General features: G+C 48.4%; 1 protein-coding gene and 1 long non-coding RNA gene across 2 annotated transcripts in view; one reads left to right on the top strand and one right to left on the bottom strand.

Moving 5' to 3' along the window:
• Positions 1 to 128: 128 nt before the first annotated feature.
• On the bottom strand, positions 129 to 4,629 carry SMPD1 (sphingomyelin phosphodiesterase 1). The gene is made up of 6 exons (XM_019755871.3): positions 4,152 to 4,629; positions 2,492 to 3,264; positions 1,752 to 1,923; positions 1,390 to 1,466; positions 1,061 to 1,206; positions 129 to 910 (listed from the first exon to the last, which is right to left on the bottom strand). Exons 1-6 carry the CDS (start codon positions 4,443 to 4,445, stop codon positions 501 to 503), a joined length of 1,872 nt encoding a protein of 623 aa, XP_019611430.3. The 5' UTR covers positions 4,446 to 4,629; the 3' UTR covers positions 129 to 500.
• Positions 4,630 to 4,758: 129 nt separating this feature from the next.
• LOC148755837 (uncharacterized) overlaps positions 4,759 to 11,765 on the top strand; it is a 38,550-nt gene continuing 31,543 nt past the window's right edge. The window contains exon 1 of the long non-coding RNA XR_016018752.1: positions 4,759 to 4,888. This is a non-coding gene — a long non-coding RNA (uncharacterized LOC148755837). The remainder of the gene's footprint in view (positions 4,889 to 11,765) is intronic.

Raw genomic sequence — 11,765 nt, 5'->3', positions numbered from 1 at the left:
GCTGTGTGCCTTCCTGTGCCTGCACCACACCATCACCCCCATTACCCTGATCCCTGTTAGACTCTTGTTCCCAAGGCCCTTGCCCTGCCTGCCTTGAAAGAAGAAATTGGAATAGCCACAGAGAGGGCTGGAGTTCAAGTCTTTCATCTTTATTTTAACAGCCTGGCAGTCAGGCAGCAGCAGCAATAGTGTTCCTGGTTGGCCAGCACGGGCCTGGGGCGACAGCTCCTGTCTGGTCTGACCAGGGCAATGCCAACTGAGACCTCTACTCCATGTCCGTGAAAAGACAGCAGCCCTGGAGTAGGCTAGATGCTGGGTTCAGACAGAGCTGCCAACTCCCCTCCATGTCTTGCCAAACCAGCACCAGGAAAATAAGAAGGTGCTGTTTCTCCTGTGCACTTGGGGCCCAGGATAAGCTCTTCCACCCACGTTCTTCTCACCACAGTGGCCTTCTGGAGTGTTTGCTCCTTTCCTAAGATGCTCTTTCCCAACTCCGGGTGCTAGCAGAATGGTGGCCGCGGCCGCAGGCTCTGGACATCAGAGAGGCTTGGGTCCGGCACCAGGTGGCGACACAGAGCAGGGCTGTCGGAGCGGGCGGAGAGCTGTGCACACAGAGTAGCGAGGCGGCAGGGTGTGCCACAGGGCTCGGAGGGCGGGTGGCCCTTGTGGTAGAGAAACCAGAAGGTCTGGAATAGCTGCGTGTCGCCACGCATGCGGTATACCAGGTCGTGCCAGGCGGCAGGCAGCGCGTTGGGCAGCCCGTAGGTTTCTCGAGCCCTATAGAGGAGATACCAGTGCGGAGTGGCTCCCGGCTCATTCGCCTGCGTCAGGTTCAGAATGTAGGTCTCGTGGTCCAGGACCACATGAGAGCTCCCGGAGTAGTTGCCATCTATTTGGTAGACCCGATAACCTGAAAGGAGGAAGGGCTTGGCTAGAGAGGGAAGGAGCGAAGGCAACTCCAGGGAGGGGCCTCACATCTCGCACCTTGCTGGCCTGGGCTCCGACCCCACCCCCTTCTTTCCACCAACTTCCCCTATTCCAATAACTGCCATCGCCTCACCAGGATTAAGGCTGATGTAGGTGGTGGCACTGGGCGCCAGGAAGGCTACAGATACCGGACGGCTCAGGGTCTCCTCGTCATAAAAGACTTCAAATTCATCCACATGGGTATGGCCAAAGAACTGACCGGCCACGGTGTTCTCATACCTGGCCGGAAGACACAAATCATGTTCTGAAGAGTCTAGGGAGGGGGGGAAATAGGATGCTTTTTTCTCCACCATATTCAAGTAAGTAGCCTCTTCACCCTGATGGGGCAGCAGGGATAGTCAGAGGCTCAGGGGAATTTCAACCTTCAGACTCTTTAAGCCCACACTCCCACCTCCCTCCTACCTGGCTACAATTCGGTAATAATTCCAGCTCCAGCTCTTCAGGCAGTGTCCTGGGGGGATGTGGCCAATTATATGCACCTGCGGGGAGAGGTAACGATGGTTATCAGGCAAGGAGGAGTCCAGGCAGCCCTGGCCAGCATAGTTGGTACTCATCTTTCGTTTTCTGGCTGGCATTCCTGACCAGAAAGAGGGGGAGTGAACGAAAGGACCTCTAAGGGGGATAGTGAGCTGAATCCCCAGAGAACTCTGTTGGGAGCACCAAAAAATCAGGTGCTCCAGCTCCAGATAGGAGTCTGCTGGGAAGAGCCAGCTGCTCCCCCACCCCTAGCACCTACACCACCATGTTCCACCACTCTGCCTCACCTTGTCTCCTCGATCCTCAGCAGCCTGAAGCTCCCCCACCAGCCACTGGAGCTGTCCAGCAGGATCTGTGGAGTTGATCAAGAGCCAGAAGTTCTCACGGGAACAAAAATTCATATTGAGAGAGATGAGACGGAGGCCGGGGCGTGGGGAAAGGGCATAGAACCCCCCAATTCTGAAACAAAGTGAACATAAGGGGTCAACTCTCACTCAAAATCCTGGTCCTGCATGCCCAGTCCTGCGCTAGGCATTTGGGTGGAGGACAGAAGCATACAGCACATCATCCCTACCCTCAAGGAGCTCACATTCTAGCTGAAAACCAAGCAGCACTGATGATAGGGCCCAAGTGACTGAGGAGAGCAGTTCAGAGGGCTAAGGGCTCTAGAAGTTCAGGGCAAAGAGAAAAGTGAGCTAGAATGGGAAGCAAATGCACTTGGGGAAGATGATGTGGGCCTGGGTAAGTTGGGAAAAGGTGGGATGTTAAACAGGAGGGGAAGCCATTCTAAAAAAGGCCAACACGAGGAAAGATACAGACTAGGATGGAGAGGGTACGCTGCCAGCCCTGTGAAGGAGGGTGGCTGGAAGTAAGTGTGGAAAGGGAAGGTGGAATCAGATTAGGGAGGGTCATGAGGAGAGCTGAGGACTCCTGCTATAGCAGTCACAGATAATGCCCAGGTTCCCTGCTCCCTTCACTTTCATCCACCTTTCTTTTCCCTTCCTAGGTTTCCGTGGAGCTCAAATACCTGAGGGTGTGAAGGGCTTCAGCAGGCAGCCAGGGCTCCCACGCCTGGGCCATCGCCTCATAGAGCCAACGGGAAGAGTGGTTGCCCTCTATAAAGGGGGGAGGGAAGCCATTGACAGGTGTGCTCTCGTGATTGCCCACGGCAGGGTACACAGGCACTGGACCCAAGTACTTCTTCACAAGGGCTGTGACAGTGTTCAGGGCTCGCAGCTGGTCCTGACGAGACTGGTGCCACACATTGTGGGCGGGGATGTCTCCAGTCCAGTACACCATATCAAAAGGTCCAGCAGGGCCCAGCCCACTCAACAGGCTCTCCAGGGTCCGCAGGGGCAGGTCACACTTGCTGTACTCGCCCCAGTATCCAGCACCTGGGCGGGAGGGGGGTGGCAGGCCAGAACCCTGGCGGCAACACAGTGGATCCTCACAGTCAGGGTCTGTGCCCTCCAGGTAGTCCCTATCCCAGTGCAAGTCAGTGAGGAAGAGGATGCGGCTGACAGGGGCACCTGGGGCTGGGGGTTTGGGTGGCTGGGGGGACGGCTTCGGCACAGCAGGCAAAGAGATGTTCCAAGATGAGAAAATGTCCCAGTGGCCACAGGTGGAGCCCAGGAGCAGTCCACAGGCCTCAGATGGGCTCAGTACTGAGCGTCTCCACACCTCGACCATGTCATCCTCAAAGAGCTGGACAGCTGACTGGCACACACTGGGCGGAGCTATCTTCAGCAGCTTGCACAGCTTGATGGCCAGAGAGCCCACCCGGGCCACATTGGGCTCCTTCTGTGGTGGGAAGACCCAGTGGTGAGAGGTCAGAGACAGAGCACAGGGACCAGGCCATCCTCTGGCTACCACCCTTTGGGCCTCCATATCCAAACAGGGGCTGGGCTGGACTTAGCACCACCAAGGTGAAGAGACCTCAGTGCACTCCCTGCCTCCCACAGATACTGTCCTCTGAGTCAGGTAGCACCAGGCCAGTACTTTCTCTTCAGTTCCGTGGCTAGTGGCATTTCAGTCCTTGCTTGCCCAGCTGGCTTTCTCAGGTACTGTCTGCAATGTGCCCTGAAATTTGGGTTGGGCATAATGACAGACTGTCCAGGGTTGGGGACACACAGGGGCAGGACCTCATCGGCCTGGGGGGCTCCACAAAGCTCATCTACCAACTAGCACTCATCATAACCCTATCAGGGTCAAGGCAGCCCCATCTAGTCCCACACCCCTGGGTAGTTCTTAATTCAAGTCCCTTTTAAGTAGCTAAGTACCAGGTTCTCAGGGCTGGAGATGCCAAGTGTAAGGCAGAGGGGATTCAGTCAGGCAAGTGGGAGTCCCAGCCTCCCCCTTGCTAGCTGTCTGCCCTTGGACTTCACCTTTCTGGGACTATTTCTTTGTAAAATGGAGGTAACAGCTGTAATGTAACCAGCTCACTGGATTAATTTAGCCTATATAAAATGACTAGCACGGTGCTTAGCATAAAATTTTCAGTCTTTCCTTACTTCACAAGGTCACATTGGAGACAGCGGTGGCATGTAGCCACGGGTGTGCCTAAAGGAGATCAAATTCACTAAAGGCTTGTGGATGCCAGCCTCTCCATCAGGCATGCTCTTTGGGACCCCAGCCCCCACCCTGTAGCTCCCCATTGGTAGCTTCACCTCAGCCCCTTTAGTACTCACCTGCAGTCCAAAGTCAATGGCGGTGAACAGGCCTTTGCAGGCTGGGCAAGAGAGGTTCCAAAACCCAAAGATATTCTGGAGCTGGGGCACTGTGCGACTGAAAATGGCGGGATGTTGTTGGGCAGGAAGAGGGTGGGCCCCAGCGGGGGTCCAGAGAACCAGGGAGTCTGGCAGGGCCAGCGCCAGCGCCATCCACAGGAGCCCCAGGCTGGGGCCCCCCCAGGACCTGTTTGATCCCTGCTCCGGGCCTGACCTGGGGTAGCTCCGGCCTGCAGTTACTCCGTGGCGGGACATTGTCCGGCTTCCTAGACCAGGCTGGTCCGCCTGTCCCGGCCCCGCGGGTCTAGAAGGCGCAGGAGGGCGCTAGGGACACCCGATTAGCCTGGTTGTTGTCGGCTGACAGCTCAGCTGACAGCCGCAAAACAGCTCCACCCCTTCCTCTTCCTCTGTCCCCAGCAGCTGTTTGATGCTGAGGCGGGGAGCCTGGACAACACCGCGGAGGCGGAGTGAGCAGGGCTCCACCTGGACCCCGCCCCGGATCCCGCCTCCAATCCCGCCCCCGATCGGGTCCTGACCCTGACGTACCTTGCGGGCCGAGTGTAGGCGCGGAGCCGCTTGCAGTCTCGGTCGAGCGAGGTCGCTGTGACCACCACGCTCCTAGGTGCCTCCTTTCTGCAAACCTGAGCTCAAATTCCTGGAAGCATGGGGGTGTTAAGTCGCAGAACAGCAATGAAAACGTAAGCTGTTTAACTCCTGGAGTGCTTCTCCAGGATCCACAGCGCTACCAAGGCCTGTGGGTTCTTTCCTTTGAGAATTTCTTCCAAGTAACTCCTTTCCTCATTTCTGTGTGCCTGGTCTCGGATAGACTAATTATGGTATAATAAGAAATATATTTGGTCTTTGTCTCCAGTTCCTGGCACAGAGCTCCTAAAACCCTTTGAATTTCCTGAGTGATAGGAATGTCTTTTGCAAGCCTGTTAAAATCATACCTGAATTTATACCAAGGAGTTGACTTAAGGTGGGGCCTCTAGATAGCCTCAGTATGGGGCTGGTCACTAGAAAGAAAAAGTGATTAGAGGGTGAGAAATTTCAGTCCCACCTCCCAACCTCCATAGAGGGAAGTAGGGCAGAAGATTAAGCTCTCTAAAATCTTTTTGAGAGCTTCCTGTTGGTGAACAGGATGCTGAGAGGACAGTACATCTAAAGAGACCGTGGACATTCCATGACATCCCCCCTCCCTCTATGTCTTGTTCTAGACCATTTGGTTATTCTTGAGTTGTACCCTTTGTAATAAACTGTTAAATATAAGGTGTTTTGTTCCAGCAAAGTAGCAAACCTGAGAAGAGGGTCAGGGAACCCCAGAATTTATAGTTAGTTTGTCAGAAGCACAGGTGGTAACCTGGGACTTGCGACTGGTTTTGGAAATGGGTGAAGGGCAGTCTTGTGGGACTCAACTCTAATTTGTGGGATCTTACAGTAACTCCAGATAGATAGTATCAGAATTTAATTGAATTGTTCTACAACAAGTTGGTTTCAGAGAATTGGAGAATTGGTTGGTGTCAGAGAAAGCATCCCAGAATTGGTGTCAGAAATAGGATTTGCCAGACTGGCTCTGGCTCATGGAAGCATGTGGTTTGGGAAGAGAAAGGATGAAAGGGTAGAGGATGAGGAACCTTTGATTCTTGGGTGGCCACATGGTCACCTATGGTATGGAACAGCAGCTATGCTGCAATTACTAAAGGTTGACAAATAGAGTGAAGAAATAAAATGGAGTCACTATAGTCAAGCTGCTAAATTACTAAAATCAAGTATGTTGAGGCAGGAGGAAACAATTCTATTCTTTTTTAAAAAGATTTTTATTAAAATATAGCTAACATACAATATTATATTAGTTTCAGGTGTACATCATACTTACTCAACAGTACCCACTGAGCACTATACAGAGTTATCACCACATTATTGATTTTATTCCCTATGCTAAAGAAGTGATAACCATAAGTCCAGCAATCATCTGACACTGTACCACACTATCACAATATTATTGATCTTTTCCCCCCCATTTAAAAATTTTCAATTAGAGTTGACATTCAATATTATTTTATATTAGTTTCAAGTGTATAGCATAGTGGGTAGACATTTATATAATTTAGGAAGTGATCCCCCTGGCTAGTACCACCTGACACTATATATAGTTATTACCATATTATTGATTATATTCCCTATACTTTACATCCCCATGACTATTTTGTAACTACCAACTTGTATTTCTTAATCCCTTTACTGTTTTCACCCTGCCCTCAATCCCCCTCCCATCTATCATGCTGATAGATCTAGTACCCATCTGACACCACACATAGTTATTACAATGTTATTGACTATATTCCTTATGCTATACCCTACATCCCTATGAGTACTGTATAACAACCAATTTGTATTTGTGTGTGTTTGTGTGTGTGTGTGTGTGTGTGTGTGTGTATTAAATCAAACGTTTATTTTGTTTGCTTGGTAATTTGTATTTCTTAATCTCTTTCCCTTTACACCCACGCCCAACTTCCCTCCCATCTGGCAACCATCAAAATGTTCTCTGTATCTATGAGTTTGTTTCTGTTTCATTTGTTTGTTTATTTTGTTCTTTAGATTTCACTTATAAGTGAAATCATATGATGTTGGTCTTTCGCTGTCTGACTTATTACACTCAGCAGTGTAGGTCCATCCATGTTGCTGCAGATGGCAAGATTTCCTTCTTTATTAAGGGTGAGTAATATTCCATTGTATATATGTACCACCTCTTCTTTATCCATTCATCCATTCAGGCATTCATATCTTAGCTTATGTAAATAATGCTGCAATAGACATATGGATGAGCATGTTCCCTCAAAGTAGCATTTTGGGTTTGTTTGGATAAATACCCAGAAGTGGGGTTACTAGGCCCTTCTTTGTCTCTTGTTATAGTCTTTGTTTTAAAGTCTGTTTTGTCTGGTATAAGTATTGCTTTCCCAACTTTGTTGTTTGTTTGTTTCCATTTTCATGAAATATCTTTTTCCATCCCTTTACTTTCAGTCCGAAGTGTATCTCTTTTAGACAGCATACGTAAGGGTCTTGTTTTCTTATCCATTCAGCCCCTGTATCTTTTGATTGGAGCATTTAATCCGTTTACATCAAAAGTAATTGTTGATAGATATGTAGTTATTGCCGTTGGATTATTTATATATTTATTATTTTTTTCATCTTAAAGAAGTCCCTCTAAGATTCCTCGTAATACTGGTTTGGTGGTGATGAACTCCTTTAGCTTTTTCTTGTCTAGGAAGTTCTTTATCTCTCCTTTGATTCTAAATGATAGCTTTGCTGGGTAGAATAATCTTGGTTGTAGGTCCTTGCTTTTTATCACTTTGAATATTTCCTGCCAATCCCTTCTGGCCTGCAAAGTTTCTGTTGAAAAAATCAGCTGACAGTCTTATGGGGGCTCCCTTGTAGGTAACTAATTGCTTTTCTCTTGCTGCTTTTAAGATTCTCTCTTTGTCTTTTTAACCTTTGGCATTTTAATTATGATGTATCTTGGTGTGGGCTTTTTGGGTTCATCTTGTTTGGGACTCTGTGCTTCCTGGACTTGTATATCTATTTCCTTCACCAGGTTAGGGAAGTTTACTGTCATTCTTTCTTCAAATAGGTTTTCAGTTCCTTGCTCTCTCTCTTCTTCTTCTGGTACCCCTATAACGTGTGAATGTTGATATGCTTGATGTTGTTCCACAGGCCCCTTAAACGCTCCTCAATTTTTTGGACTTTTTTTTTTTTGCTGTTCCGATTGGGCGTTTTATGCTATCTTATCTTCTACATCGCTGGTTCAGTCCTCTGCTTCATCTAATCTACTATTGATTCCCTGTAATGTAGTTTTCATTTCCATTATTGTATTCTTTATTTCTGACTGGTTTGTTTCCACGTTTTCTATTTCCATTTAATGTTTCCTATCTCTTTGTTGAAATTCTTTCTGAGATCATTGAGCATTCTTGTAACCAGTGTTTGGAACTCTGCGTCTTGTAGATTGCTTGTCTCCATTTTGTTTAGTTCTTTTTCTGGAGCTTTGTTCTTTTCTTTTATTTGGGACTTGTTTGTCTCCCATTTTGGCTGCCTCCATGTGTGTGTTAGGTAGGGCTGCTATGTCTCCCAGTCTTAGTAGAGTGGCCTTATGTAGTAGGTGTCCTGTGGGGCTCAGTGGTGCAGTCTTCCTGGTCACTTCAGCCATGCATTCCAGGTGTGTCCCTTGTGTGGGTTATGTGTACCCTCCTCTTGTAGTTGAGCCTTTGTTGCTATTTGCACATCAATGGGAGGGATTGACTCTCATGCTCATTGGTTGTGAGGACTGGTCTTGACTACAGTGGAGGAGTTGTGGTGCTGGGGCTGACCCTACAGAGCAGGATCTGCTTCAGCAGGGCTGTGGTGCCTGCGCAATCTACCCCTAAGGTGTGTCATTCTTGGAAGCAGCTGGGTGATGCTTCAGCTTGTTTTGAAGCTGGACAGTGGTGTACCAGCCCCAGGACCACCTTGGAGGGGATCTGCTGCAGGTCAAGTTCAGCCACAGCCCCTGTCCTACACAGGGCTACCCGCAGGAGCCACTAAGAAATCCACAGATATCTGCCACCTGTACCATGCCTGAAAGTGCCTTGAGAGGCCAAGATGCGAACCAAGGCTGGCTGCCACTAGTGCCAGGCTTAGGGCTGTTCAGCCAGAGAGAGGTACAGTACATGCTCAAGCCAGGTGCTGCTTGTCTGGATTCCACAAAACTTTGAGAGACCCTAGGAAAGTCTGCAGCATGAGCCAAGGCAGGTGGTTTGTACAAAAAAACCACTGGAAGTGGCTTGGGTGTGCCTGAAAGTTGGGTGGGCTGGAGTCTTGAATCACCAGGGCATATTGAATGAACTGCGTTAGCCAGCTTGATGGAGACTCAGATATGAATTTGGTGACTGCCTGCCTATGCATGCTGGGAAGAGGGAGAGCTCAACAAAGAAACAATGGCTTCCACCAGATCCTCCACCCGGAAGTAAGTTCCCCTCCAGCCCCAGTCCCAAGCCAGATGATTCAGTTCCCCACCCTATGTCCCTGCTGCCTGTCCAGCTGCTGCCCCAGTGCTGGAGCTCAGAGCCAGTGATTTTGTTGGTGAGTAAGTCCTTGCACGGTCCCTTTGAGAGGAGCAGCTGAGACTCCAGCTGCCCTCCGTCTCACTCAGTAATAATCTCCGCTAGTTTTCATAAACAGAAATTATGGGGACTTCTCTCCCAGGAACTGGAACCCTCGGCTGGGGTGATGCTGGGACCTCTCGCTCCTCTGGGGCAGGGGACCTCTACATCCAAGATATCCCTCCGAATTTTTAATGGTCACACTTGGGTGTGGGACCAGTCCGTTCTGTGTCTCTGCCCCTCCTACCAGTCTCTAGATGGCTTCTTCTACGTGTCCTTAGTTGTAGGGCTTCAGTTCAGCAAGATTTTAGGCAATTCTCAATGCTCGTTGTTTTGTATTGTAGTTATAATTTTGATTTGGTTATGAGAGAAAGTAAGCACAATGTTTACCTACTGTGCCATCTTGACCAGAACCTTACAATTCTATTCTTATTTTAGCCTGGGAACTTAAACTTTTGAACTTTCTTGTGTTGTGTCAATGCCTGGATATACACAAAACCTACAAATAACCCTCTGGTTACCCCTTAAAAGACTAAGAAAAGAATTTTTATGTATCCAGATCACCTGGCACCCATTATCCAGACAATCTGACATCCATTATCTAGACCACTGGTCATCTAGAGGATAACCATCTTGGACCAATTCAGAGGCTAAGAACACAGGACTGGTTCTTCTGTACTTTTTACTATAAGAACACTTTGCTTTTCTTTCTTTTCCAGATCACTCTAGGTATTGCCTAGTTGTGTTTCCAGATGCTTAAGGAAATGTAAACTGTGGGGACAGAGTACCAGAGAGCAGTTTCCAGGCTCTTGGCCTCATGTGGAACGGTGCTGGCTCAGTTATTAGATGGCCATCAGCTGTAATCAGATGTCCATTTGCTGTGGCTGGGTGGCCATCAGCTGTTACCGGTTAGCCATTAGCGACTAAATATTACTGCCGTGGCTATGCTAAGGGGTTGGTTGGTTGGCAAAGAAGTGGACGGCGGATTGCAGATCATGGGGATCCTACTTCCTGTGTCTCACCTGGCCGCCAGCTAGACTGAGGTACTGGGGTACTTGTTGGGGTATTGGTGGATGATTGCTTTTGTGTCTCAACCAGTCGCCAGCGAGAATATAGTGGTATGACTCCCCTATCTATGGCTCTGTTGTTGTTCCTTTTCGGCCTCACCATATCCTGCGTTCTTGTGCAGGGAGCAGGAGCTGAGTCCCTGCATGACAGAAACTAATAAGAAAAAAGCAAAATATGTAATCTCTTGTTATTGCTATCTGTAATAACTAAAATGAAAGTAAGAGAGAGTGCTGGGTTGGAACTTGATGCTGGACCAAGTTCCGAATTTGGTCGGTCTAAGCTTTGGCCACTAGTCTCAAAACCACCTCCAAAGGGAAAAATCACGTGGGGACAACCGAGAGTACCTCTAAGACTCTGGTCGTCAAGAAGGTAGTCCGTGTACGGAGAGACAAAACCAAGCAACTACTGAAACTAGAGGGTATAATGTGAAGGAGTTGTTTTATTTTGAAGGTTAGCAGCATCAACTTCCTGCAGAACCTTTACTAAAATAAATTTTGAGGGTGACTAATTTAGGGGCAATATCTTGGCTTTTAAATGCTACAGAACGGAAAAGCATGTTAGGGTTGATACAGGACCCACAGCTCACGTTGGAACAATCACGCTGTCAGATTTTTTTACCATGGACTATACAGCAACCCCTAAAAATGCCAAGTAGAACACTGTAGATGAAGCAGCTGATCTGCTTTGTGTGGAAGCCACATGGGACTGGCTTAATGATGATCTGGATCTTCACCCACTGACTGTACCCATTACCCAGGTCATGGTAAATGTTATGGTTCAGTGGCCCCCTTTTGCATGGGCAACACTTGGGCATCGTTCTCCCAATGTAACTTTACTGCTGCCGAATCAAGCAACAATCACCTATGGTAACCTGTGAAACTGCATATTAAATCCATATTTCCAGTCAGCAGCTGAGAACTGATGGGAAAAGGTCTCCCTCTTGTGGATTTTTAAGGAGTACCAGAAGACTAGGAATTTATGCATTGAAGGGCATAGGTCCTGAAGAAGTGGTGTCTTCTGACAGGCAATTCCAACTCAGTGTATTCAGAACCCTGAATGGCAGGAGCAGAGGCTAAGAGGCTGGGCTTTAGGTTCAGACTCCTGGGTTAGAATTCTGACTCTCTGCCACTTACAAGTTGTGTGACCCTGGACAAAGCACATCACTTTCTGAGCTTCAATTTCTTTCTATGTGACATGGAGATAATAACCATACAGGTTGTTGTGAGGATTCAGTGTGAAAAAGGGTACTTACAGCAGTATATAGTGCAGAAGAAGTCTTAGTATTTGATGCCCCCTCTTTAAGTTGCATCTTCAATCTGTATTGACTATCATTGATTTAATGAGGTCCAGGTCCCAGCTCTCCCTGGCTTCCCAT

The sequence above is a fragment of the Rhinolophus sinicus genome, chromosome 14 (genome assembly GCF_057876585.1).
Source record: "Rhinolophus sinicus isolate RSI-liver-muscle chromosome 14, RSI-T2T, whole genome shotgun sequence".
Taxonomy (NCBI): Eukaryota; Metazoa; Chordata; class Mammalia; order Chiroptera; family Rhinolophidae; genus Rhinolophus; species Rhinolophus sinicus.
The sequence above is the reverse complement of the archived record's forward strand: the minus strand, read 5'-3'. Positions and strand labels throughout refer to the sequence as shown.